The following is a 22,148-nucleotide window of genomic DNA, read 5'->3' as shown; positions in this document are numbered from 1 at the left end:
CTAAAACTGAGAAACTAAGTTTTTTATGAGAATCGTTTTCATGGCAGAAATGTACGAGGAGATTTGCCATTGCCTGTCGAGGGCCGACCGTTATAAGAAAATCTCTGGCCCTTATTATGAGGAACATTCGATCTTCGACTGTAGTCGAAAGTGCTGATCGAACGAATTTTCATTTGGTATTATGGTGCACATTCGTTCAAGAATTTCGATCGCTCAACGCATTTACAATAGATAATTTTTTCTCAGCTGATACAGCAAATCAAAATAAAAGTTAAATCGATTGTGTTGAAATTCTTTGCTAACAACATTTTTTAAAAGTTAAAAAAAGTATTTTTTGTGAAAATGAGTACAACGGAGTTGTGGTTCCACGATTCATCGGACGATGAAAGATTAGTGGAACTAGCTAGAAGTAGTAAACAGTTGAGGGGTGCATCCAACCCCCTAGAAATGGCTTCCACTGAGTAAGTTTAGAGTTTTCAAAATGTGTTGACGTACTTAATATTACAGAAATTTGCTTACAGATTTTTAAAGAACTTTAGATTATCTAAAGAGGCGTTTATGAACCTACTGTCCAGTACAGAAAACCAGTTGCAGCAGTGCACCCGAGCCAAATCCATTCCAAATATTTTAAAGCTAACCACAGTTCTGCGATTTGATGATCAGGGATCGTACCAATTGAGTATTGGTAATGAAGGTATGCTAGGACTTGCTCAAACCACTGTGTCTGTTGTGCTATCGGAAATAATAGATGTCCTGGAAAATTATATTTGCCAAAGATGGATACAATTTAGTAGTACAGAGGCTGATCTACAACAAAGAAAAGCACATTTTTATAGCAAATACAGCATAAGAGATGAAATCTCTTCAATATTATAGAAAAATCTAAAAAGTATTAAGAAGAAACCTTTACGCCCCACTTTCTGTTTTATTTTTGTTATAAATTTTCTTTATTCAATTATTCGTCATTCGAAAACAATATGTATTTCAGTTCCTCTACGTATTTTAGCCCATACCTGCCAAGGGAAAATAAAAATGTATTTCTATAAACATCACAAAAAAAAACCATTATTAACCTTAATCCATTTTGCTGCCGTTCTAACTGGTGGTCCCAAGCAATTCAGCTCCGTTGCAAATTCCTCCCATTTTTTTGCTGCTTGAACTTTGGTGCAAATCCCTTTTGCGAATTGTGGATCCTCTTCCATTAATGAAACTAGCCTTTCTAATTGCTGTTTGGTACTCACGACTTTCGACCTGCATAAAATTAACAAAATTAGTATATATTTATTATTTTGTTACTATAAAACCATAAATAATCGCAAACAACTTACATTTTAACAAGTTTACCCACAATACGCAACACAATCGAAAGCAAAATTGCATTCGACTCTAAATTCGGTATTCAACGAAAATTTCGACAGGGCTGCACCGCTCATAATACCAAATTGACATTCGATTTTTGATCTTCGACAACCAACGAATATCGAAGATCGAATCTAACTCATAATAGGGGCCTCTGTTTTCAACATTTATTGTTTCACATCTCCAGTGGACATTGAAACCGAGTGGGGTACTCTATAATAAGAGAGAGAAAAACTAACAGAACAACTTTAAACTTAATTGATCAAGTTTTTATTAAAAATTTGAATAATAACGCCAACAATAATTTATAATTTTAAATTAATTTTTAAAATCTTGTACGCATTCATTGACGGTTCGATGTTATGTCATTTCCGATACTTATTGCTTTTTATTACGGCATATTTTCTTTACCAAAGCCCATGCGCAACTTACCGCAATTTCCAGTATAAAGGTAAGCGCGCTGAGCAGTAAACCAAATCCGAAAATACCCAAAGCGTAGCGGCATTCTGTGATACCGATCGAAACAAAACCGCCAACACCGCTCTCACATTTTGGCTTTTGCGGAAACCATTTCAGCTCTTCACGGTTCATCAACCCAACTTCGCGTTGCCAACGTATTCTATATATGGAACAGAGAAATAAATTAATTTTGAAAACTAGGTGTAATTTTATTTTACAAACTGTCTGCGAAAGAGTTCCTTGTATGGGAAATTCTTCCTGGTCGGTATGGCGATCATTGGCAGCTGAAAAGGCTCCAACTCCTTCAAGCCGCATTTTTCCGGTTCACTAAATGTGTTGCTAATAATTTGATAGCCCGCTTGCAATTCCACTTGGTAGGCAAAGAGGCCAGTGCGCATTTTTTCCATGCCCACTGTGGGTCGCATAAAAATATTATCACCCTTTGGTGCGATTTTCTTGTGGTACAAGTGATTTGTGACAGGATCAGTAGACTCCTAAAATGTTCATGGTAGCAAATAAAAAAAATGTAGGTAAATGATTTTGCTTGCAGCTTTCACTCACATTAAAATAAATTTTATTATAGACAGTATCCTGCACGCCAATCTCTAATGGTGACTGTGCCAAATCACTCAATGTTTGTATTGCCTCCGATGGGCTTTGCAATAAAGCTACAATATTTGCCGAAAACGAAGTGTACAAGAAAAGTGTCGATACGAATGTGGTGAAAACAATGAAACGCGCTGAACGATTTAAGATGTTGGCGTAGAAACCCTGTTGACACATGGCACCCCAAACGAAGACCACACAATCGAGTATATCGATCTCATGCGAATGCGGTGAATACTTCAGTTCCACAATGAATATGCCACTGGTGAAGATCATGAGCAACAGTATGGATATCCAGACATCGCGAGCGAAAGGCATGGCAAAGATATTAGCCACAGCGGACAGTGGTGGCTGGCGAAACATTATGCCTGCTCGGATGCGAAAAGTTTCTGCCACAAAGTCCACCAAAGCGATTCGATCCAAACGCATGAAAATTGCCATTTGCGCAAAATCGAGTTCGTAGCGTTGAAAGCGACCCATTAGTCCGTCGAATGAGCCATTCGGTTGGTGCCAGCCATAGTTGTCCGCCTGGTGGGTATTGAAGCTAAATGAAATTAAAAAAAGTAAAACTGTGACATAAATGAAAGGAAATGTGACCTGTATATGGTAATGCAGTTTTTATTCAATATTATTTCTCATTTAAGTATTATACACTCATTCAAACTATTTTAAGCCAGCAAATATATATTTAGCAATAATAAAACGCAAACAATTTTCTATGTTTTTATGACCTTTCGAAATAACCTCACTTTTGTGCAATGGGGTGAAAAAGCAGAATTGACGTGGGAGTGACTCATTTTCAAAAATCGATAACAGAATGAAACGTAAGTACTTTTTGACAGTAGTACTTGCAGTAAAGGGTTAGAAAAATTTATTGAGAAATTTAATTTATGATTTTAAAAGCTATACATTTAAGAAGAAAGGGCTTAATTATTTAACAGTAGGTTAACAATAAAATGACAAATTGGGAATACTTTAAAGAACTAGTCGAGGAGACACTGTGCCTAAATATTCCACATATTCCACTAAAATCCAACTCTGATCTGGACACGGCCGCTGAGATTTTCAACAACTGCATTCAAAGAGCTGCGTGGACCGCTACACCGGAAATTAAGCACACTCACGCTGAAGCACACATTAACGATCGCGTCAAAATATTAGTATCTGAAAAACGCAAGCTTCGGCGCATATGGCAAATCACCAGAAACAAGAACGACAAAAAAAAAACTAAATAAGCTCACAAAACAATTAAGAAACACTATAAGAGACGCAAAAAACTCAGAACTGCATGAATACTTATCCAACTTGTCACCTACGGAAGCTACTGACTACTCACTCTGGAAGGCTGCGAAAAAGATCTCACAACCAACGCCTCACAACGCAGCAATAAAAACGTGTAATGGAGATTGGTCAAAAACTGATAAACAAAAAGCAATAGAGTTTGCCAAACATCTATCAAATGTTTTCCAACCATTTCCGAGTCAAAGTGCGGAGGTAGACTCAGAAGTTAACGAATTTCTCTCAGCTCCGTTTCAAATGGATTTCCCGACTGAACGATTTACCTGGAAAGAAGTTAAATACGCAGCAACCAAAACTCTTAAAACCAAAAAGGCGCCAGGTTACGATCTAATAACTAGTAAGGTTTTAAAAGAACTGCCCAAATGTGGATACAAATTCCTCACCATTATATTTAACGCGGTGATCAAACAAGAGTATTTCCCACTTAGTGGAAAGTTGCCGAAATCATCCTTATACAAAAGCCAGGGAAGACCCCGAGCTTGGTATCCAATCACAGGCCAATAAGTCTATTGCCTATTGCCTCCAAGCTCTTCGAAAAGCTGCTTTTAAAAAGGATAAATTCAATAATTGCGCAAAGAAATCTCATTCCAGCCCACCAATTTGGTTTTCGTAAATATCACTCCACCATAGAGCAAGTTAATTGTGTGTATGATTTCGCTAGACAAGCACTTGAGAGGCGGCAATACTGTACAGCGGCAATTTTAGATATAACGCAAGCCTTCGATAAAGTCTGTCATGAAGACCTGCTATACAAGCTTAAGCAGGGCTTACCGTACCACTGTTACATGCTCATAACAGTGTTCTAGGCCCCGTCTTGTACACTTTGTTCACGGCAGATCTTCCACTATCAAAGAACACATATACAGCCACGTATGCAGATGATACTGTCGTCATGGCCAGGAGTACCCTTCCCTCAATTGCTTCTGATTACCTACAAGAAAACCTTAACAGTGTTAGCGACTGGATGAAAAAATGGCGCATAAAAGCTAACGAAAGCAAATCGGCGCAGATAACATTCACTCTTCGAAATGGCTCATGTCCTGCCGTATCTCTTAACAGCGTTCCAATACCACAAACAGATAATGCCAAAAATTAGGTATTATATTAGACCGGCGTCTTACTTGGCAATCGCATATATTTTTAAAGCGAAAGCAACTTGGACTGAAATTGCGATCACTACACTGGTTAATCGGCTACAATTCAGCACTTACACTAGACAATAAGGTGCTTATCTACAAATTTATTCTGAAAGCGATATGGACGTATGGAGTTCAATTATGGGGCTCAGCTGCAAAATCAAATCTAGAAATCATGCAAACATATCAGTCAAAGGTGCTCCGGATGTGTGCCAATGCGCCATGGTTTGTACGAAACGAGATATTGCACCGTGACCTAAAAGTTACGACAGTTTTCGAAGAAATAAACAACCTCAGCCAGAGATACAACAGCCGACTTGCCACTCATCCGAATAACCGAGCAAATAACCTTTCCAAGATAAGCTACTCCTCAAGATTAAAAATATCAGCCTAACGATTTAATGCAAAGATTTAAAACGTAATATACGTAAATGCAAAAGTTGTAAAATTGTTTAATATATTATATGTATATGTTATATGATGTTCATTATTATGTAACGAATTCCACTGGGAATTATTACTCTAAGCTATTCTTCTTTAAATTGTAGCAAAAAAAATTGGTACTTATTGTTATTGTTACGACAGATTGTATAAAATAAATGGAGATCGAAAAAAAAGAAAAAGGTTAACCGGAATTTTTACCATAACTGAAATTATAAGGTTGTCAAAAAAGTCTTGCGGTATTTTTATTGAATTTTCAATTGTTCATAAAATTGGTTATAATAATGCGATTTAAGTCAAATATGCGCCGTTTTGTTCGATGACGAGTTCCCAACGAGATGCCAACTTCATAATGCCCCTCTTATAGAAGCTCGCTTCCCTATTGTCAAAAAACTCGGAGAGCCAATTTTCACAGGACTCTCTTGAGGACAACTTCCGACTACCAAGCTCGTTCGACATGGACAGAAATAGGTGGTAATCACTTGGTGCGAGATCCGGACTATACGGTGGATGCAAAAGAACCTCCCATCCGAGCTCCCGGAGCTTCTGGCGCGTCACCTAAGATGTGTGTGGCCTGGCGTTGTCCTGATGGAAGACAATTCGGCCTCTGTTGATCAAAGATGGCCTCTTCTGCATGAGTGCTGCATTCAAGCGGTCCAGTTGTTGGCAGTACAGGTCCGAATTGAGCGTTTGGCTATAGAGGAGCAACTCATAGTGGATGATTCCCTGCCAATCCCACCAAACACACAAAAGAACCTTCCTGGCCGTCAATCCAGGCTTGGCCACCGTCTGGGCAGCTTCACCGCTTTTCGACCACGACCGTTTGCGCTTCACGTTTTCGTAAGTGACCCACTTTTCATTGCCAGTCACCATCCGCTTCAAAAACGGGTCGATTTTGTTGCGATTCGCATGCATCCATACGGGCAAAAATGTTTTTTTGCGTCAAGTCGGGTGGCACCCATACATCAAGCTTCTTTTTGAATCCAAGCTTCTTCAAATGGTTTATAACGGTTTGATGACTCATGCCGAGCTCTTGGCCGATGCTACGGCTGCTACTATGCCGGTCTCTTTCGATTAATTCAGCGATTTTATCGCAATTTTCGACGACAGGCCTTCCGGACCGTGGCGCATCTTCGATCACCTCTGCACCAGAACGAAAACGTTGAAACCATCGTTGTGCGGTGGAAATGGAAACTGTATCGGGTCCATAAACTGCACAAATTTTATTGGCAGCATGAGATGCATTTTTGCCTTTATCGTAGTAGTACTGTAAAATATCCCGTATTTTCTCTTTATTTTGCTCCATGTTTGCGATGCTATAACTCACGAACGACTTAAAGCAAACAACAATTAATCAAACACGTGTTAGCACGTGAAAAGAGCTTTCCAAAAAGCTCTAGCGTGAACCGATGCGACGAGTACAACTAGAACTACGCGCTTGTAAAGACAAGCTTGCGGAAATACCGCAAGACTTTTTTGACAACCTTTATTAAAATTACATAATAAATAATTTGTAAAGAAAAATACAATATTTTGTTATATATAAATGCCAAAGTTTGTTTGCTCGTAGTTCATAGAATCTTACGCTGATCAATGGATTGCGATGAAATCTTGGTAATTTATTGTGAGTATGTCTGGAAAGCTTTACAAGTATGTGTGATTCCGCTACATGGCGGTTGGGATGAGATAGTTGAAGGAATCACATTTATGGCCCGATTTGGTTTATACTCGGAAGTTGTCTTACTCAAAGAGCATACAATACAAGAATCTGCGATCCTGCCTGTTCCTCTAACAAACCTTGCTAGGCAATTTTACCACACAGAAAAACCAATTGGAGCTAATTAGAACCTATTCAGAAATAGAATGGACCGCACTTACTCTCTTAATAGTTTCGAAAAAAAAAAAAAAAAATAGATCCGATGAGAGCCGCTGTGGGCGAGACGAAAAATTATATTTATACATCGATATAAGAATAAATATTTTTGCAGCAAATGGATTGGCTTCATATTCAAAATAAACATATCGGTGCCGCTGTGATTGTAATGTTCAAAAAAGTCATTTTTATGATCCGATTCGGTCCAAGCATGAACCTAAGGAAAAATAAGCTTGAACCGCTAAGTGACGCTGGGCCAGAATAGACATCGACAATAATTACTTAAGTATAAGTATTTCTGCTAACTGGCTATGTGATGGAGATATTTATATAATATCAGCTTGGGGAAAAAGAAATCCATTATTTTCTTGGTAGATGGTCATATGAATCGCTATCTCCTAAAGTATCGATCAACAATTTAAAGTTTATGCGCGTTGTCAAGATGACATTTTACACTAAAAAAGTATTTTGCTGTGTTTTGCTTATTCATTCAGTTGTGAGTTAAAATTGTTAGTGGTATTTATGGTGCCTGTAACAGCTAATTACGTGCAATTTTGGTATCGTTGATTCTGTTCAGGCATTTCTGATTTTAAAGAAAATTTCGATAATGTCGATAAAATCACAGAAATAATCGAAGTTGGCCGACATGGAGCTAAAAATCGCTCAGGAGTTAAAAATCGACCATAAAATAGTTTTAAACCATTTGCGCAAAAATTACGGATTTCTTTTTGGTTCTACAAAAACCACGAAACTCGATTTCTGTCAGATAGCTAACATGGCGGCCAAGATGGAGAAGTCAAACTATCTTCTAAAAATTATTGTATCGCGATGGAAAAGAAGACAAATCTAAATATGTAGTCAGGGAAAGACAATGCTGAATTCTTATTCTGTTTGCAAGTATGGTCCTAAACGTAATAATAGACTTTGCTGTTTTGTTGTCATATTATAAATATTATTCAAAAGCACTTATATTAAAATAAATTTTAAATATTAATCTGTCAGAAAACAGGTTTACAACGACTATAGACGACCAAGTAAGGATTGAGTTCATGTTGCTTATAGATATAGGGTGGGCCATGTAAAATTTGCTTTTTGAATCGGCTATAAAAAAAAAACTAATTAATATTTTTTCAAACTTTTTTTTTTTATTTTGAAGATTGAACATTGTGATTTATGAATAAAAAATAATATCGTTCAAATGACTGCCACGACTGGCTTTACAGTAGGACATTCAATCCATTTTTTAAGCATATTTTCGATTGTTTGGGCTCCAATTTCATGAATGGCAACTTCGATTTCGTGTTTTAAAGCATCAATCGTCTCTGGACGGTTCGCATAGCATTTGTCCTTAACGGCTCCCCACAAAAAGTAGTCCAACGGGTTTAAATCACAGCTCCGAGGCGGCCAATTGATATCGGAATTTCGGCTGATTATTCGGTTTTCAAAAACGGTAGCCAAAAGTTCGAGTGTAACTTTGGCAGTATGACAAGTTGCACCGTCCTGTTGAAACCAAATGTCGTCCATGTCAACCTCTTAAATTTTTGGAAGCAAAAACTCGTTGAGCATGTCACGGTAACGCTCGCCATTTACTGTAACCGCGGCTCCTCGCTCATTTTCGAAAAAAAATGGCCCGATGATGCCACCAGACCAAAAACCGCACCAAACAGTGACTCGTTGTGGATGAATTTGCTTCTCTACAGTAACGTGTGGATTTTCTGAGCCCTAAATCCGACAATTTTGCTTATTGACGTAGCCACCGATGTGAAAATGAGCTTCATCAGAAAAGAAGAAGAAGACTCACTACTTTGGAAATAGGTTTTCAATATTTCCCAATTTTGATCAAGCGTATAGCGTCCCATTTCGTAAATGTCAAACCTTTAAGTAAATTATGAACACATTTGACATGTCATTTGTGTTCCTATTCTCAAAAAAACAGGTGGTTCAAAAAGCAAACGCTATATGGCCCACCCTGTACAAGGACAATTTCTGTTAGATAAACATTTTTTTGCTTCGGTTGTGTTATACTAAATGACATTTTTTCATGCAAATCCACGGCCAAAAGCTACTATTAAATAAAATTGTATTTAAAAAATATATATTTGAATAGATTAAATGCTCTGGCTCGGAGGATTAGCTTCAGACTCTAGAAAACATTTAACGAAAAAATTAATATAATAAAATGTGTAAAAGTGTTATACCTTGTCTCAATTGAGAAATTTACATGAAAGTCTTTAAAGTTTTCAACTATATGCATTTGAGTTCTATTTATATAAACACATGTCCTTGCAGATTAACTCTGATTAAACTAGTCGCTAAATATGTATACCACAGAGGCTGCCCCTATCGATCTAACAGGGAACTGCTTAGCGGAAAAATTGGAGCGTAAAGAAGCCTCTCTGTCTAACATCCACGATGGAGATATTATATTAGTAGTATTAGTGAATCATGATTTAGACAGTTTTGAAGGATGTTAATGCTTTCTACAAGGGATGTGCCGTCCATATCATTGCTAGGTATATCTGACTTAGCTGTTAAATAGCTGAGGCTGCTACACATGGATTAGTGGCAACTACCATTAATTTTTGCCGCACATTGGCTCGCTTAAGCACTACTGTTTCTTTGTGCAACAAGACGTAGTAGATAGTGACACATTTGTTAGAGCAAAGTTCGTCACTTTGGTTTAGTTTCTGTGACCACAATTTAAATGCAGTCTATTAAACAGTGCACATGGATAATAGACAAATATTTGTATACGCATGCGCATTAGCGCACTAACCGACATACCTAAGTATAGCAAAACGCTCAGAAAGATGCTTGGGTAGATATTCAGGATGGGTTAAATCCGACTAAAACGACGCTAATCTTCAATTTAACGCAAAATTTCAGTAACTAATAAAGATTTAGGAGGGAGGATGACTCCGTGTGTAAAAGCCTCGGATGAGAAGAATAAAGATTTATGAATATGAAGACCTCATTTGCATTGGAGAGATCTGGTAAAGAAGGTCGTAGTTGCACTTGGTATGTTCAACTGCCAGAAATAAAATATTCAAAACATCTTGAAAATTGTGGGAAATGTGGCGATCGTCTTGATGTTGTTCCACTAATGGAGGGCCCTACCGTTTTAAGGGGGGAGCTTGGTTTATCAGGTAAAAAAATCAATTTTTTTTTTCGCTTTAAGCGATTCCTAATATATTTCAGAATATTCACACAAAGTTACAGAGCCTAATTCTCAATATTTCCGTAGATACAAATCCAAAGGTAGGCGACTGTTAGGTAGTTACGCTGTGACCGGACAGCTATAGTACAAACTTTATCTTCTTTTCTCGACTTTTCATTTTTTTGATTTCTTTGAATTGGCGTACATGAATGAAAAAAATACCAGTCTAACGGTTAGACGCGATAGAAGTGAAACCTTCCGTAAAACAAACTGAGAGAGAATAAGACGAAAGCAGCATTAGGAGCGGGATAATTATAGGTTCATTATATATTAATATTGCTATAAAGCTCATATTTTATTTTCTTCATTTTATTATTATTCATCCTCAATGTTTTCAATTTCAACAAATGATACGAGTGGCTTATGATAGCTAAAATATGATGCAAATGCTTTGGTTTCGATGTTGTCAACATATCTTTGAAATACCGCGTCAATTGTTGTTTTTGATCGTGTTGTCGATTAAGTGCGATTGTTACACATTTTTAAATTGAATGTTGTATTGAGAACGTCAATTAAAGGAACCGCTGTGTCCAATGCAAAATTTACGTTAAAATCGCCACTTAAAATCATTGGAACTTTATTGTAATCTTTTCTAAGTATCCGCGATACTTCTGGTGTATACTTTATTAAATTTTCGTGAATGAATTCCGTGATGCTATTTATTGATTTTGTCTGTCGATATTCACGACACTTTTCTGCATTATTTTTCGACATAATTGCGGTAAATATTTAAAAATGAAAATATTTACGAATATAAAAATACACACGCGGTTGCTATTATGAGCGTCCCCAGCAAAACCTGCGTGACCGAAACTCTAACACAATTACATTTTTTTGAATGTTACAAACACATATGCACGCAGGTTTTGCTGGGGCGTGACCGAAACTCTAACACAATTACACATATGCACTCGTATTTGTTTGAAAATCGACTTTTTTTTTTGGTTCTCCGTCACCTTTGGAAAATGTGTAAACAGTAAGCAAACTTTATTCATATATTTTTCCTCATTTTTGCATCAGTAAAATTAAACAAACGCCGTAGCCGAATGGGTTGGTGCGTGACTACTATTCAGAATTCACAGAGAGAACATCAGTTCGAATCTCGGTAAAAACACCAAAATTAAGAAAAACTATTTTTCTAATAGCGCTCACCCCTCAGCAGGCAATGGCAAAACACCGAGTGTATTTCTGCCATGAAAAAAAGCTCCTCATAAACATATCATAAAATAAAATAAAATAACTGTATAAAAAAAAATTTTTTTCTTGTGATTCGAACCAAGGATTTTGGATCGGAAGCTCACATTGCTAGCCGCTCGGCTATCGCGCCATGCTGTCGGCGCTGGCCTAAAAGTTATTTAGTTCGTCGCTACGTTTATATCAACATATAATATAACGCTTCGTAACTAAATAACTTTTAGGCCAGCGCCGACAGCATGACGCGGTAGCCGAGCGACTAGCAATGTGGGCTTCCGATCCAAAATCCTTGGTTCGAATTACAAGAAAAAATAAAAGTTATTTAGTTCGCCGCTACGTGTATATGTAATATTCGTAGCCAAGAGTGTCGCTTTTTTCGTTTCACTTTTTCTCAAATCACTCCCAACGATTCTAAAGAAGTTTTCACTTCAAAAAAACTAATGATCCTTTTGAAATGAATCATAACTTGTTCCCTTCAGTATTAAATTCTCTTCTATTTGAACTAACAAAATAGATAAAAAAAAATTTTTCAAGATTTTTATACCAAGCTGAAGTGATTTTTTTTTATAGAAAGGCATTCTTTTCTTTAAAACCTCCAAAAAGTTGAAATTTTGGAATTTCTCTCAGTTTTCTTAGTTCATCTAGAATAAAAAATCATGATAATTAGAAATCCATTTGAATTTTTTGCTTTAGAAATAATTACGAGCTGTATCTTGTACGCCAGTTGGAAACTCCAGCGTTGCAGCGCTCTACTAATTTCTATGGTAAACATTTTTTTCAACTTATTTTAACCAGTGCAAAATTTTTTTTTATTTTTTAAATGTTCATTAAAAGATAGAAAAAACTTTGCAGTGTTAAATTAATTTTTCCTTAAAAAAAAAAAATCGCAAAGAGATGCAATGTTTAGACCTCATAAACCAGGCTTCCCCCTTAAGGCGACTCCGAACGGCAGATATTTTTTATGAGGAGCTTTTTCATGGCAGAAATACGCTCGGAGGGTTGTCATTGCTTGTCGAATAGCGACCGCTATTAGAAAAGACTGTCTATCATTTTGGAGTTTCGTGCACGGATATTCGATCTTACGCACTCTCGAATGGTAGTCACGCACCATCCCTATCGGATACGATAGCCGGGATACCGGAATGCATATATGAAATATGGTACAAACATTCGATTTTTGGCTTGTCTTTTCAATATCCAATTAAATATTTTTTGTCTCATGCACTTTTCACTTCATGCAAACAACGTGAATATTTACAAACTTACTGCATATTTAGTTTGTTGGCCAGTTCAATTGTGAGTCGATTATTGACTTTGGAAATTGTGTCGATATGTCGCAGTGACAGGTCTTCGATGTTTGTAAACAAATCGGGAAAGGCGATGACAAGCCCCGTTTTAAAGGTAATACCCTCCAAGTTTTGACGATATGAAATGGCTGAACCGAACTTTCGTAACGCTTGCAGCAAATCATTTACATCCTGCATTTGTGGCACACCCATCGAAGTTCGTCGCAATGGCTTCTCTGCGGACACTTTATACACATCCACCATCGTATAGAAGTGTGCCTTTGGCTGTCGCACTATAATACGCACTTCGCCATCAGGTGGCAGAAAAATATCCTTATCGTCCAGCAGTGAAATATTTGTCGACTCATCGGTGAGAAGTAACCAAAAGCGATTTGTGGTGAAGTAGTTGTGCTCGGAGGCAGCAGACCAACGCAGCACATTGAGCGCACAGGCACTGGCGAATTGCAACATTAAGATGCCTGATTTATAGGTGAATGGCGGCAGATGCAGACGCAATGGGCGACGTGTGTCGTTATCGCTGCGAAAAGTGCGCGGCGGACCAAACGTAGCACAAGTTGCGGCAGCTGGGCCTTTTGAAGCATTCACAGAGAAGGCGGTTGTTGCGTTGAGTTGTTGGGGCTTCATTTGAATTTGCTTATCGTTTGGACTGTCCACGCTACCGTCATAGTCGTGGCCATTGAAAATACGCGTGGAAAAACCATTGGCAATAAATTGGTGCAGCATTGAGTGCAATTTGTGATGCTCGGCGCGAGTACCTGCAATGATAGGAGAATTGAAAGAAGTTTTGTCTATTCCATTGGATATATTGGCAATTTTTCCATGTCACAGCCAATGTATTTTTTCCTGTTTGTTTTTATATTTGCGTGAGTGTTTTTTTTTTGTTCAGCACAGAATACAAGTTTATGATCGCCTGTCTGTGTTTTACGAGCGCACTTTCTACATTTCCCCTCACCTCTTCAGCGCACATACTTACCAACATTCTCCGGACAGACAACCAAAATTATATTATGCACTCCATGCCATCGAAAGTATTCCATGAAAATATGCGCATCGTAAGTCGAAGTAGCATCAGCTGCAGATCGTACTTCCGCTGTTAAATTGCCTGCGCGTGTCGCGTTTACCAACTCGATTGCCGTTGCAGCGTTAAAAGCGGCGACTAGAATAGTGTAGTTGTAAATTAAGAGTATGCTAAGCCTATGGAAATTTAACATCTGCATATTCGCGCTGCCAGTTGAAACAGTTGTTGCTTGTGTAAGCCCTTTTTATTTGCTTCCTCTACAAATCAGTGACCCATTTTAAGCCCCATTCATGGCAGATACAACACTCGGACTGAGTATTTGAAGCATTTTACCATAGAATTTATGCTACAGGTAGCGGCTTTCAAGTCTATTTCATATTAGTATGTATGTTAGTCTATGCGCTGATGTGTGCGTACGGCGAGGCACATTCTTGTGATTATTATTCCAATTACAAAATATGAAAAAAATGCATGTGCTGAGTTATTGAGTGGGGCGTAATAGGAAATTGCCAGTAATTTGACGGTGGAAAATCGCAATTGCGCTTTGATTTATGTATTAGGCAGAAATATTGCAAACAAACTGAATATCAAACGTATATATACTAGGGTGACAGCCCTTTCATTAAGTGTGGACATTTTTAGTGTCTCACCTTAGATTAAGTTAGTTATATCTGGCTGATGTGAATAGATCTCACATAGACTACAAGGGTCCATAGTGTTTCCAGTGTTGATGGAGTCGTGTTAACCACAGTTCGATCCGAGGCAATTGTAACGAGTTCTGCTTTGAGCAGGGCAGTAGAAAAAGAGGTGTTCTTTCTTCTTCGCATAAGTTACATGCGTCATTCTGGATCAATGCGTCATTTTAGCTGCATGATATGGAGTGAGTCAATGTCCGGTCAGTACTCCAACCAATATTTTACATTCTTTCCTTGGGAGTGATAGAAAAAAGTTGGTCGTTTTCGTGTTGGTATTCCATATATCGTCCCCTTAGTATAACAATAGCCTATGTGCTCATAGGCTATTATTTTTTTATTGGATTCTCCATCGTCGATTTTATATGTGGTCAAAATTTTGTCAAATTCTAGTTCCACAAAGTTGGTCAAAACGTCAGTCAAAAAATAATAAATATTTACAGACATAACGAGATTTGAGTGAGAGCTACTTTCGACAAAAAGTTTGAAATTCATTTTCTCAAAACATCAAAAAATTTATAGGCTATTTTAATACTAAGGGGACGATATGTAGACTGTGCTTCTAGGGGTAGTTCCTCTTCTATTCCGTTTTCAAAACTGAGAGTTGTTACGCGAATGTTCGACGTACTCATTTTAGGAAAGGGGGTAACCGCCTTAGTAAGCAGGTCAACACTCTCTCATTTCTCTCTATTTACTTGAGCCCTAATACCCTGCAAATTGTGAACTATCTACTTGCGCAGAGCTCGTCCATTTTGGATCTATAGTGTTGCACCCATTCCGAGATAGGCATTACAGCTATTAGTAAAGGGGAGTAAATTCCAACGCTCCTCCTTTGATTATATCATAGATCTCAGCTTGAAATATGGGACAGTGATTAGGAAGCCTGAAGACTTTTGGAGATCAAACTGTGGGCAGCTCCTACTCCCTCCGTCATTTTGGATCCAATTGTATGAGTGGTAATCGGACTCTAAGCGCTTCTGCTGGCCGTTCTGTTCTGACATCAAATAAAAAAACACGCACAGCTTGGGTGCTATATGTTACCGGACTCTAAATATGAATAACTCTAAATTACAGCTGTCGATATTTGCGACACAATTTTTTCATTGCGTACTTAATACTTTCTAGATTAGAACATTTTTACATCGATACTTTAAACATTTTTTATTTTGCCTTTCTCTTTTGCATTTTTACATCGTATTTTTGAGAATATAAGTCGGAGAATACCGACGCTGACATTCTGGTGATGACATTTTTTGAATTGAGTCAGATGAATGAATTTAGGGGAAGTACCGTCTAATTAATTTGCTGACGAAATAACAGCTTTGCGTTAGCTTTTGGATGGAGTGGTCTCATAATCGCAAAGAGAAAATTTACGCTGCTTACAATATCAGATACGGGAATTTCCATTAATGCATAAGCTACAAACTTTCAATAAGTCGTACAAAAAAAAAAAAAAAATGAAGAGTCCATAAAAAAGTTTGTTACGCGATCTGAATCCATACCATGTAAAAGGAAAACTCTTAAGATTTCTGAGTTTCCAAAATTGGAAAAGGCGTTGTTTCATTTTTTTTCGGATAAAAAGGTCAAGTGATTACATGCCAAAATTTGGAAAAAGCGTAGGCAAGAAATACGATACTTGAAAATTTGCGGAGAAAAATTATCAAATAAGAGTGACTCCATCAACCTATTTTTGGACAAATTTAACCAAACAACTATGGAATTAAGTATGGCAGAAGATAAATATGACAGCAGATATAAAATGCCGATAATTCTGGCTTATTTTGGAAGCTCTTGTGCGCTCAAACGAAACCTCGGCTCCGAGGCATAAGCTCAGTAAGGAGTAAAACTACTGCTGGAAATCATAGAGTAAAAATAATGGTTATTGGGGAATCGGCGAATTTGCGTTTACCGTCTTTTTCCGAAAATAAGACATTCTCTGCAAATAAGAACTATCGTGATTTTTGTAACTTTTTGTAAAATAAGACATCTCCCAGAACTCGTAATACGAGGGGTGCCTTTTGTATTTCGGGATTTGGCAACTCTGGTGTTGCAATCTGGCAACAGACAGCTGTATCGCAAAGTTCGACATTTTTTGGCTTTTACGTACTCAGAACGTTTTGAAATACCAGCGCTATTTATGTTTTTTACAGTAACTTAAAAGATTCATCTCGGTCCAAAAATGGAATTAAATCATGAACATTTTCGTGCGATTATTTTTTACAACTTTCGACGTGGATTAACTCAGCAACATTGCATGGATGAACTTAAATCATTTTTTCGCGATGAAGCTCCATCAAGGACCAGTGTTCATCGATGGTATGGTGAATTCAGTCGTGGTCGTAGTTCACTCCAAGACGAATTTCGTGAAGGTCGTCCAAAATCAGTTGTTGTTCCGAGAACCATTGATGCTGTGCGCGAACTGATATTGCAAGATCGTCATGTGACCTATCGTGAAATTGAGACAATCTTAGGCATTAGTGGGACCAGCATACATTCAATATTGCATATACATTTGACTGTCAAAAAAATTTGTTCGCGTTAGATCCCACACAATTTGTCAATCGCTCAAAAAAAGGCTCGTGTCGATTGGTCGAAGGAAATGCTCAAATATACGATAGCGGGGCTTCGAAACACGTCTATGACATCGTGACAGGTGATGAATCATGGATTTACGCGTATGAGCCCGAAAGTAAACAGCAGTCGACTGTATGGGTGTTTCAAGATGAGCCAAATCCAACAAAAGTTGTTCCCGCACGAAGCACTTCCAAGCAAATGGTCGCCTGTTTTTTCGGAAAAACTGGACATATCGCAACCGTACCACTAGAACAACGCAGAACAGTAAATTCTGAGTGGTACACAACCATTTGTTTCCCAGTTGTCTTCCAAGAAATTAGGAAAACCAATCGCTAAAGACGGATCACTCTTCACCAGGACAATGCGAGCTCTCACACATCGGCTCAAACAACTGCATTTTTGAGCACCCAAAACATCGAATTAATGGGTCATCCGCCCTATAGTCCTGACTTGGCACCGAATGACTTCTTTTTATTCCCGTACGTAAAAAACAAACTGAGAGGTCAACGTTTTTCGACACCTGAAAAAGCGGTTGCGGCATTAAGAATGCATTTTTTGGAGGTACCTCATTCAGAGTGGCAAAAGTGTATAGATCTTCATGGAGAATATTTTGAAAAACAATAAAGTGATTAAAATTTGTTTTTGTTCTATAATCCCGACATATAAAAGGCACCCCTCGTAATACTTTTAGTTTTCCTAATACTCGTATTTCAGAGAAATGTTTGAAACAGAATGTTCCGAGAAATTAATTGTTTAGCTCTACAGTTCGTTTCAAATTAATTCTTGGAATTTATATTAAAAATACAACATAAGGCAGCAGTCTACATTGAGCGACAGTGCAGATGTACAACGTTCATTCATTTCAGTCTGATTATTTACTCATAAGTAATTTTAAATTTAAAAATAAAGTGAATAATTTTGCATTAGCATTCTGTAAAGAGAAGATGCTGGATCTCTGTATGGTTCGTAAATAGCATGCAGACTACGATTACCAACTGGTGGACCAATGAAGTGAGAAAAAACGCAGAGTTGGATCAGGTCGGCAGCCGTTATTTTCTGCGTTGGAAGATTGCATCTAGGAATGGATTGCAGGAAGGAGAGCAATGGCTTTGCTTGAGCGCAGGGCTGATATTAAAAAATTTGCACTTGAAACAGCAATTGAATTTGATATATCCACAGAAGAATTTAAAACATCGTCACACTGGTTGGAGAATTTCCTTAATGATATGAACTGTCTCTCAGGAGATCAACCACATTGTTTAAGCTGGAGGACAATGAAGTTGTTAAGCGTGCACTTGCGTATACGTTTTTTGTTGATGGCATCGATTTTTCAAAATACCAACTCTCCAAAATGATTGCTATGCATGAGATCGCGGTATTCCTGGCCAAGGAGTTCAAACGACAGTTCACTACAAGGCTTTTTCGCCAATTTACGTTCTTTCTACCGGTTACTATAGTGCACATGTTACATGTATTTTGGTGATTCGTCTAGATGGCAAGAAAGTATCGCCATTTTTAAGCACTAAAGGTAAAAAAGACCAGATTCAACGTGCTTCAGGAATTTATGTCACTGAAAGTCAAAAAGCCTAGTGCACCTAAGCAGTTATAAAAAAGTTGCTGATTTTGTGCTGCCACCACTTTTGAGGGGTCAGAATAGGATAGTTTGGGATTCAGCCAGTATTCACCGCGCTAAAGACATGAAACACTTTCTTGCTGAGAGGAAGATTGACGAAAGAATGATTGCGGCAGGAATGACTGGTTACCTACAGACACTTAACATTGCAATAAACAAGCCATTTAAGGATCATTTGCGAATGGAAATCAATGAATATATTGAAAACAGAATAGTGAGAAATCAAGGAGGTAATTTTGTAAAACCAGGCTTACAAAAAGTTGTGAATTGGGTAAAAAATTCATGGGACAAAATAACTGATAGTGATGTTTCCAATGTACTACGAATAGTCTACTTAGACAAGAAATATTCATTTAACGATAGCTATATCGCAATACATGAGAGATTCGGACCAATGATTCAACAGGACATGGATTTGGAAGAAAATTAAAATATAATTCAGAATTTTAATTATGACGATATTCCAGAAGAAGATGAATACTGAATAAATTTCTGTATTCTGTGAAAAATAAATATTAAATAATATTTTAATATTAAATTATATCTTAATGTTTTTAATATTTTTGCCCTCCCCCAAAATAAGCCCTAGCGCGTATTTTGGACCAAAAAAGAAAGTAAGATATTCAGGCATGTTCTGAAAATCGCGCGATTTCAATTCGGATCCGAAATGGCAATTCGTACGATTTTGTTTTGGGTGTTCTGTAATTCGTACGATTTCATTTAAATTCGAATTTAAGTTCGAAGCAGCTGATTTCTCTTTGGCAATTAAACAAACCAAATGACAAAAGAATTCTTTGGCAAAAAATACGAAATAATTTCAAAATAAACGGATTTAATTAAAAAATTATCATGTTTTTTATGGCAGCTTATGTGTGAAACGAACAGGAGCAAGATTACCAAAGTAGAATAGATAGGCGGCGTTTAAGAGACCATTCGAATCCTCTCAGTGCACCGGATTCTACGTAAGATTAGAAATGGTTATACTTTGTGGCATTCATTAAGTTTTTCTACTTTAGATTTGTTTCCAACTATCGCCTAAACAAGTACGCTTTTTTAGAAGTGCTGAATGAAGTAAAATCTTTCGTCAAGGAAACGTCCATACCTATTTTATTAAAGCTGGCAGCAAGTCTTAGGTTTTTCGCAGAGGGTTCCTATCAACGTTCCGTCGGAAAGGATACAGATATTGCTATGGGTAGAAGCACAGTCTCAAAAATATTATCCGAAATGATCAATGCTTTGGAAAATGTTCTGTGTCCTAAGTGGATTAAGCTGAAAATGTCTGAAGAGGATTCTAGAAAATCAAAACTTCATTTTGTAGAAAAATTCGGTATTCCAGGAGTAATAGGGTGTATTGATGGAACACATGTGGCTCTTATTAAACCTTTTGAGAACGAGCATCTATTTTTTAACCGAAAAATATTTTTTAGCATAAACGCAATGATTGTAAGAATGAATTTAAATCGTGTTTCTAAAATTTAAAATTTAGTGCCTTTATTTTACAGATTTGTGATTTTGATATGATAATAAGAGCAGGAGATGCAACTCGGCCTGGTGCAAGCCATGACGCTTTCGTATTTAGTATGAGCAGTGCAAAACACTATTACCTATCGCAGTATGAAGCTGGTGACCGAGGGTCTTGGCTACTGGGAGATTCTGGTTTTGGTATAGAGCCATTTCTACTGACTCCATATAGAAACCCAGGCCCAAGATCGGCAGAACACAGATTTAACCAGCAGCATGCAAAAGCACGTAACATCGTTGAGCGTGTTATAGGAGTATTAAAAAGTCGGTTTCGTTGTTTGAAAACTACCCTGCCATATACGCCGCAAAAGGTAGTGAAGATAATAAATGTTTGTTGCGCACTACATAACATATGTAGGAGTAATCAAATAGATGACATTGAAACAGAAACCGTATTAGAAAACAATCCAATTGATGAGGAAATTGCTGAAAATGAGGAAAACAGTAGTTTATATAGTGTTGGCAGAAATATAAGAGACTCTATTGCTAGAAATTTAATATTATGAAACATAAAATTTATTCATATTAAAAGTAAATATATACATAACAGTTCAATAAGATTCTTTTATATTTATTTTTTAGTCTCTATCTCAAGCATTTTAGTTTTAATATTAACTGTTTCCTGTTGCAACTGCTCCATTTTGAGGTAATGTCTTTGCTTTTGCTCTATACTTTGAGTCTTCAAGCGATTTTGCTCTGCCAGCAATTCATTTTGTTTCTCAACAGCACGACGAAGTCGTCGAATCTCTTCCCTTTCATTTTCCTGCGATTTTGCAATCTTGTGTTGGTTTTCGCAAATGTTATCTAAAGTGGTGGATATTTTCTCCATACAACTAGATTGCGTTGCCATACACGACTGAAGGCTGTCCTGCGTTGACACTCGTGGCCTTTTTGCAGCTCTCGGGGTAGCCACCGCTTCCCTACTTGTTTGGGGACGTTCTTCCTCAGATTCGATAGCGCTATTATTTTCTTCTGTCCCAAAGCTTCTAGAATGGCTTATGCCCTCAACGGCTGCAAAAATTCCACAAGTTCTTGCAACACATTCTTCGTTGCTCGTCAGTACATGCTTATTAAAGGGTCCACCTCCTGTTGCCCTCGATTCTAGATTGTTATGGGCAACCTTTTTCCGAATGCACCCCTTCCAGTCAGACCATATCTTGAAAAAAGACAACTCAAAAATATTTATTTTAATATTTGACTAAATACTTACTTTTTTCCATCCATTAACATCTTTTTGGGGCGGCCCTTCTGCATTTAGCAGCGTCGTTAGCTCTTTCCACTTTTCCTCATCAGCAACTCTGTCGCCCTTCGAAAAATTCTTCGCCAAATCTGGATGAGATTCCATAAACTCGACTAAAATTAGCTCTTGCTTGGAGTTCTTGTGTTTTCCCCTAAAAGTTTTTGAATAAGTTTTAAATATTTTAAATAAACACTTTTATTTACATAAATATATGCAGTTATTTTGAGTAAATACTCACATTTTGATAAATTTATTTCAACAAACAGTTTTAAGAATGTCACAAACCGCTAACGTTTAAGTTGCCGAAAATAAAACTGGAAAATTTTAACGATTTCGATTTCCAGAACAGGGTGAAAAAACGATTTGCTGATGTTCGAAAAAAAACGAAAACGGAACGATTTACAGAACATGTCAAACGATTTGAAAACGGAAAACGCGAAAATATTGCCCGAAAACGATTTGCAGAACATGCCTGATTGTCTTATTTTCGGAAAAGAACGGTATTAAAACTGTTTACTGATGTATCTGTTGTCTGCAAAGGAAATAAAAGTGCTTGGATAACCTTGGCTTTATTGAAAG

The 22,148-nt window shown here is 37.4% G+C and overlaps 2 protein-coding genes across 2 annotated transcripts; both read right to left on the bottom strand.

Annotated features, from left to right (window-relative positions):
- Positions 1-1,657: 1,657 nt before the first annotated feature.
- LOC129241655 (uncharacterized) lies at positions 1,658-14,196 on the bottom strand. The gene is made up of 5 exons (XM_054878102.1): positions 13,865-14,196; positions 12,851-13,646; positions 2,380-2,968; positions 2,041-2,312; positions 1,658-1,978 (listed from the first exon to the last, which is right to left on the bottom strand). The coding sequence occupies exons 1-5, from the start codon at positions 14,106-14,108 to the stop codon at positions 1,738-1,740; spliced, it is 2,142 nt and encodes a 713-aa protein (XP_054734077.1). The 5' UTR covers positions 14,109-14,196; the 3' UTR covers positions 1,658-1,737.
- A 6,613-nt stretch (positions 14,197-20,809) lies between these two features.
- Positions 20,810-21,928, bottom strand: LOC129242199 (uncharacterized). Its single transcript, XM_054878756.1, has 3 exons — positions 21,540-21,928; positions 20,946-21,485; positions 20,810-20,815 (listed from the first exon to the last, which is right to left on the bottom strand). The coding sequence occupies exons 1-3, from the start codon at positions 21,672-21,674 to the stop codon at positions 20,810-20,812; spliced, it is 681 nt and encodes a 226-aa protein (XP_054734731.1). The 5' UTR covers positions 21,675-21,928.
- Positions 21,929-22,148: the final 220 nt, after the last annotated feature.

The sequence above is a fragment of the Anastrepha obliqua genome, chromosome 3, assembly GCF_027943255.1.
Source record: "Anastrepha obliqua isolate idAnaObli1 chromosome 3, idAnaObli1_1.0, whole genome shotgun sequence".
Taxonomy (NCBI): domain Eukaryota; kingdom Metazoa; phylum Arthropoda; class Insecta; order Diptera; family Tephritidae; genus Anastrepha; species Anastrepha obliqua.
The sequence above is the reverse complement of the archived record's forward strand: the minus strand, read 5'-3'. Positions and strand labels throughout refer to the sequence as shown.

What these genes read in the sequence shown, in the direction of transcription:
- LOC129241655 (XM_054878102.1), bottom strand. Translation starts at nt 14,108, where the DNA reads ATGCAGATGTTAAATTTCCATAGGCTTAGCATACTCTTAATTTACAAC. An exon ending in ATAATAAAATTTATTTTAAT is followed by an intron (nt 2,313 to 2,379) that starts GTGAGTGAAAGC and finishes TGAACATTTTAG; the next exon opens with GAGTCTACTGATCCTGTCAC. An exon ending in AAGGAACTCTTTCGCAGACA is followed by an intron (nt 1,979 to 2,040) that starts GTTTGTAAAATA and finishes TTCCATATATAG; the next exon opens with AATACGTTGGCAACGCGAAG.
- LOC129242199 (XM_054878756.1), bottom strand. Translation starts at nt 21,674, where the DNA reads ATGGAATCTCATCCAGATTTGGCGAAGAATTTTTCGAAGGGCGACAGA. An exon ending in ATGTTAATGGATGGAAAAAA is followed by an intron (nt 21,486 to 21,539) that starts GTAAGTATTTAG and finishes TCTTTTTTCAAG; the next exon opens with ATATGGTCTGACTGGAAGGG.